We start from the raw sequence: 6,735 nt of genomic DNA, 5'->3' as shown, positions 1-6,735 counted from the left end.
AGATGTTAAAAGATACATTTTGTTCGACAAGAAAAAAAACCATCCCAAAAGAACAGGAACTATGCACAGGAACTTCAAATAAGGTTATGAACAGTAAAAAGAAACAGTTGCCTACTGTAAAACACAGATTTTCACACAGGGTTATATTCGGATAACTATTTGTTAGACAGCCTGAACAAGTCAATGTGAGACAATGGACAGTAATGACTGCTGATGTTCTGCAGTGTGTGCCCATGTTTGGAAGCTGAGAACCCAAATGAGAGAAGGCATCAAAGACAGGATAAAAAAGGTAGGAGGAGAAGGGAGACCCATCTTTATCCCAAGCATGAACTTGGGGGCCTACTTTTTCCTTTTTTTACCCTATATTTGTATGGTGGTTGTGTTGTTGTTGCAACCCACCTTAGGTCAGGCTGTGACCCAGTAGTGGGTCCTCCTGACCCACCAGCTGAAGACCAATGGAGTGGGCAGTACCAGGTTAGACAGACCACCTTCATATGATTTCTGTCTTCCAATTAATATTAGCAAATGCTCTGCATCCGCATGCACACAAGCATGCGCGTGCACACAAACAGGAAATTTGACAAATCTCTCAAAGGCAAAATATATTTTTATTTCCACAAAACAGAATAATCTGCTATTTCAAACCTTTATAAAGGTGGATGCATATTGCAGGCTTTGGGAATGGGGATAAATTATATATGGGATCCAGCCGTAATAGGATTTCTTTCTTAATCCAAATATACATAAGGAACTGAACCAAAAAAGGGACAGAGTTATCCAGTGTGGTGAGTCAGTCTTATTGTCATTTGATGGTTCTGAGATGCTTCACGTTGTTCTACAAAACGAAACCACACAGGATGCTCTCCCTTCTCTCATCACTGAGCACAGCGATTCATTGGAATGCAGCGACACAGAACACTGTTCTGGGGCATTTGCTCTAAAGAGTCTTACTTTTTTTCCCATATGAACACTGTGAGAGAAGTGAAAGAAGGGGAACAAAAGCCAGCTTTTGCAAATTCCCCCCAAATCTTTGATGATCCAGAAAGTACTTGGAAAAGGTGGACACTTGGGGGACTCCCCCCACCAATATTAGCAGACTGTCTTCAACTGGCCTGGCCAAGCATCACATGAGCCAACCACTTGCATGAAATTTGTTGCACTGTTTGCTAAGTGTTCTCTGTATATCTATAGAAGGATATAGATATGTATAGATATATAAACACAGGGATGCAGGCTGCTTTGCTGAAGGAGTTCCTGAAAAACATGAAATCAGAGTATTATTCATGTATTCATTGCATTTTGTCCCAACTCATTATTTATCTTTATTCCAGCTCATAACAGTAGCAGCTACTATTCAAAACTCAGTAAAGAATCTGAACCTGTTCGAAATGGTTAGTAATGTATTCAGTTAGATTTTATAATGCCTGTCCTATCCAGCAGTCCAGAGTGGTCAGTAACTAGAAACATATATCAACAAAGGACTTAACCATGTTAAAATCTAAAACTAAAAAATAGTTTGAATAAAAGCAAAAGTCTTCAAAAGGATGCCTAGACTCAGGCCTCTGAGGGCCTTTGGGAAAAGGCAGCATTAAAAATGAGGAAAGGGCTATAGTTCAGTGGTAGAGCACTTGCATGCGAAAGGTTCCAGATTCAATCCCTGATCTAGAGGTAGAAAAGACTCCTTTCTAAAACCCTAGAGAACTGTGGCTAGTCATTGTACACAACAATGAGCTAGATGGTCAGATTCAGTATAAGGCAACCACCGAAAATACCTCTTTTATATGCCTTTGCAAGGATAGTGCAATGCATAGAGATAGTTACAGAGAGGCTGCTTTCTGTGCACTCTGCATGTTATCATATAGGAATGATGCTATTCCATAGCAGTTATGAATGGAAAGTACATCTGAGCTACAAGATCCGATATGAAAACTGCCTGCGGCATGGTGTACATAGCTTGAGTTGGCTGTGCCATCCCAGAAAGCTACAATAAATGTGGTATTACTGTGTTGGTGCACAGATTGCTATCTCTATGGAACACCTTGGTCATCTTGTGATGTATACAGTTCTGATATTGCACTAGCACAGATTTATGAATCATCACAGATATTTATTTGCCAACTCACCAACTAACAGAATTGAATCATAATAATTTTTTCCGTACAGGCTTTGGGGCTGCCAAAGAAAACTGGATCAAGTAAAGAAACAGTATAACTGTCCCCCTAGAAAAGCATTAAAGGTAGTTTTCTACCATGTGATATGCTTGGTTCAGTCAAGGTTCATTATTCCTCCACCTCCTGTTCTTCCTCTTCTTCCTCCTCTTCCATTTCCTCATCTGAAAGGTCACCATTCTTCAAAGGGTCACTGAATTCAAAGTTTCCTTCAATGTCCAGCACTTGTAGATGTTTCAGTCTTTGGAATGTGCTTTCTTTTACTGCACTGAATGCAATCTTATTAAACCTTGAAGATAAAAGGATATGTAATCTTATTAAACCTTGAAGATAAAAGGAAAGAGTTGCTGGTTTCTGATCTTAACCCAGAGGTAGCCAATGTAGTGCTCCCCCAACATGGTGTTTTTTTGGTCTACTACAACTCCCATCATTCATTGGCCGTGCTGGCTTGGACTAATGGGATTGGAGTCCTACAATATCTGGAGGAACATAGGTTCCCCATCCTTGCTTCCAAGAGGACTCTATATACCGTGAAATACCCCTTAAAAGGGGAGAGGGGGTGTAATCTCTATTTACTTCAATGTTATGCTAATTTTTCAGTGTTTAGTTATACTTCCAACCATGGTAGCCTCCACATGATCTGTTTATTGAGCATTCATCCTTGACTGTGGTGAAGTTAGACAATATTTCATCAACTAAATGTTAACCTGCACTCCCCAGTGCATTTCCCTCTCACTTTCCTTATTACAAAAAGTCTGTTGTGGGGTTTGTTTGGGGGGTTATTTTGGTGTGAGGAGCAGATTTAATTGTTCAACCTGAATTTCCCAATACTAGTATATAAAGCCCCAAATGACTTGGAACCCAAGTTTCTAAAAGAGCACTTTTCCAGGTATCAACCATCTTATTTATTTATTTATTATTTATTACTAGCATTTGTTAGTCGCTTTTTCCCAACAGTAGAACTCAAAGTGACTTACAACAAGAAAGCAAAAACACAATAATTGAAATAACTTATAACAAGAGCAAACAATTGCAAGACAATTTCAAACAAAATAATACAACCATAATAAAAAATAACAAATAGCAGTTATGACAATACATGAATTAATTCCATACTATAAATATAATATAACATATAATAGGCCACATTACATATTCAATCAGTACTGCAAAAGTAGAAAAAGAATTAAAGCAGCTTCAGCTTAGCCTCCACCAGTCTCCATCAGCCGCCACTCTAGTTCTTCCTGGTGGCCCAGTCTTGGATCCTATGATTGGCAGGTGAGGCCTTGTTGGTGGTGGTGCTTTTTATCTGATGTATCCTGCTTAATCCTTTCCAGCAGCTCTAAGAATCAGCTTCCCAACTACTGCTTGGAGTAGGTCCAGCATCAGCACCTGGCACCCTTGGGCAGCTGCGAGGGCCCCAGCATGCTGGCAGGGCCCAGTGGTGCTGATGCCAGCCATGGGTCACCCATATCTGCTTATGGCAGCAGCAGACAGGCATTTTAATCTCCCACAATGTCCCAGATATAGTGTTGCTCCTGGGCATTGTGGGAAATTTAAGTAGCTGCCACCTGTTGACACAGAAGACCACAGCTGGAGGCTTATTGACATAAGAGGGCACTTCACTATAGGCCCACCCTGAAACCTGGAATTATCTTGGAGAATCTACAGTTCTTCTGATCCATTCCAAATACTGAATTCAGCTCTTGGAGTGATGCTTGCCAATGTTTAGGACAAGATATTCAAATGAACAACAAGGAGAGGAAAGGTGAAGTAAAGTGCAACATGGAGGCATTATAGAAGAATTGATTACATTTTAATTATGTTAAAGGGGACACTTTGGGTGGTATTCGACAAATGCATCCCAACAGCACAAGGATTACCACTAGAGCAGTAGGACTTCTCCCCCCCTGCACACACCCACACCCTCCCCAAAATTGCTCCAGAGGGTTGGGGGCACCCCTAGAACAGATTTAGTGGGTGCTTGGGGAGGTGTCCCATTGCATAAGCAGTAATTCTTGTGCTGATGGGGCACCCTGACTTAGTGCTATGTTGGATACAACCCCATGAGAAGTATTTTTACTACTTTCTGTTTACAACTTTCTACTTATCAGCTCCACTCAGTGATGGAAACAGGAAGCACACAGTCTACAAAAAATGACATTTTAAAAAAGAAAACCAGAAATCAGTGTAACTGAAATGGGCCATTGCTGCATAGGGCAGGGAAACCCTTTATTTTGTTTCTTTATTGCTGGCATTAATACCCTGAGCTCAAGTGATTCAAGCCTTATTTGTTTATTTATTTATTTTTGTTGCTGTTGTAATTTTAAAATCAAGAGATGGGGCTATTTAAGCCCATGCTGGATGCTTGGGGGGGGGGTTGGTGCCCGAGGGACCTGTCATGCCTGGTGCCGGCCCTGTGTTCACATCTGGATTAGCAATGGTCATCTGAATGTGTGGATTATATGTAATTTGTACTCTGATGCAGAGTGCTGATTACCTGCAAAAAGTAGCCAGAATTCAATAACCACAACTAGGTCTGCATGCCCAGAAGGGCTTTGGGCTTACATTTCTTGAATAGCATTTTCCCATGCCGCATAGCCAAGTGCTTTTGAAACAGAGAGGACTTTCAATGGCAGTTCTTAAATCAGCCAATCCCACTGGGCATGTCCAAACACTTAGGTGTTCTAAAGAGGATTTTTGGACCTTGCTCTATATTGGAAGCATCTCAGGAAGTGGGGGAAGCTTTCTCCTGGACAACAAACCTGAGATAAATTCCCTTTATGTTGGGTGTGGATTCAAAGGCATCCTCTGGCACTGTGGTGATTTTGTTGTTCTGGAGGTACAAATACTCCAGAGCTTCAGGCAAATCAGATGGAACAGAAGTCAGCTGATTGCCAGCCATGTCCAATGTCTGAAAGAAAGGACAGACAACAAAGCTTTAGTCGAAATAATTAATGGAAAGAATTTTGATGCTTTGAAATTGGCTAGATTGATTATACAAGGATTTTGAGCACTTGGACATCTGAAATTTCTGCAGGTGAGGGTGCAGTTGATGAATGGTGCAATCCCTATACATGTTTACTGAAAAGTAACTCACACTGAATCCCAGGGAAGTGTGCTAGGATTGTAGACTAAGTTCATAATGTCACTACAGTGAGATGCCCACAAAATGGTGGGAAACATGTTAAGAAATGTGGCCACACAAGTGCACTGTAGAGGAATGTGTAGGTGAATGCCGGCCTCCTTCCTCTTCCCAGTTGTTTTGGGCCCAACTTTATTACCATTGGTCCCTGCTTTCTGACTCTTTGGATTATTGCATCTGTTCTCTTGTCCCTTCTATACCATTCTTTCAAGGCCCTGTCTCCTAGTCCTAATTCAAGCAGCCCTTCCTCTTGGCCAAATTAGCAAAACTGATCACCGGCTGTTAGACGTTTGTACTGAAATGTGGCCATAGCAACGAACTGTAACTTGATGGCTTGAACTTCCCTTCTTGGCTGGCTTTGCCTCAGTTTTCTTCCTTGTGGCCCCCTGCTTCCTGTAGCTTTGTTCTGACAGCCTGACTAGATGAATAGTAACAGCTGTAGCTGTTGTTGAATCTGCAGCATGCATGACAGAGTTTGGCATTTGATGCTCAGAATTCTCGACACATAAATAGGGCAGAGGAAGAGAAATGGTCTACTGACTGGTGATATCACAACTTTGCATTGGAAGTGTGTTGGTTCCTGTGGTGGATTTTGAGGGCTTTCCCCCAGACAAAACTACCTTGCAGGGCAGTTGTGCAAGGAAGAGAGTAAGTAGGCTATTCTGAGTCTCCTCTTCCATCACAATGACCCTATGGAATACCCAAATTAAAGAAACTGCATTGTCATAATTCCTGATTAAATATGTAAAGGTACATGTTGTACGTTGATATTAAAAGTGTAATAGGATGTGAAAAAGTGAGTATCAGGTATAGAACATGATGTAAAAAACTGAACTAAGGAAATAATGGTGTTTCAGAGTGAATACTGTTCACTGAACTTTTAAGATTAATAGGTGCATACTAGATTAGTTTGACGTACAGGATGGAGAACACTTGGATGCTCATTCTGTTAATTAATTGAGTTTATTGCCTTTGGAAATTGTACTGTTTTGTGCATATTTTTGTTCATGTAAAATACTCACTTAACGAAGTCCATCTTAAAATAAGACAGGAATCAAAATATAATTTCAACAAAGTTAAAGATTCTTTAGAGCCATAACCCTGTGGTCCTCCACATATTGCTGGACTTCATCTCCCATCATTCCTCCTGACCAGAGCTTGGAAAAGTTACTTTTTTTGAACTACAACTCCCATCAGCCCCAGCCAGCATGGCCACTGCATTGGGGTGATGGGAGTTGTAGTTCAAAAAAGTAACTTTTCCAAGCTCTGCTCCTGACCATAGGCATGGTAGCAGTATGCTGTTGAATGCCAGTTGCTGGAAACCTCAGGAAGGGAGAGTGCTGTTGCACTCAGGTCCTGACTGTGGTCTTCCTATGGGCATCTGGTTGGCCACTGTCAGAACAGGACGCTGGACTAGATGGG

At 41.2% G+C, this 6,735-nt stretch overlaps 1 protein-coding gene across 6 annotated transcripts in view; it reads right to left on the bottom strand.

Annotated features, from left to right (window-relative positions):
* Positions 1-589: 589 nt before the first annotated feature.
* Positions 590-6,735, bottom strand: part of PODN (podocan) — a 31,165-nt gene continuing 25,019 nt past the window's right edge. For all 6 annotated transcript variants that reach the window (XM_061630473.1, XM_061630474.1, XM_061630471.1 and 3 more), the window contains 3 exons: positions 4,934-5,082; positions 2,249-2,457; positions 590-1,254 (listed from right to left, as the gene is read on the bottom strand). In XM_061630473.1, coding sequence (XP_061486457.1) covers positions 2,280-2,457; positions 4,934-5,082 — 327 coding nt within the window. In that variant the 3' untranslated portion in view covers positions 590-1,254; positions 2,249-2,279. The remainder of the gene's footprint in view (positions 1,255-2,248; positions 2,458-4,933; positions 5,083-6,735) is intronic.

The sequence above is a fragment of the Rhineura floridana genome, chromosome 6, assembly GCF_030035675.1.
Source record: "Rhineura floridana isolate rRhiFlo1 chromosome 6, rRhiFlo1.hap2, whole genome shotgun sequence".
NCBI classification, from domain to species: Eukaryota; Metazoa; Chordata; class Lepidosauria; order Squamata; family Rhineuridae; genus Rhineura; species Rhineura floridana.
This window is presented reverse-complemented; position numbering and strand designations above follow the sequence as displayed.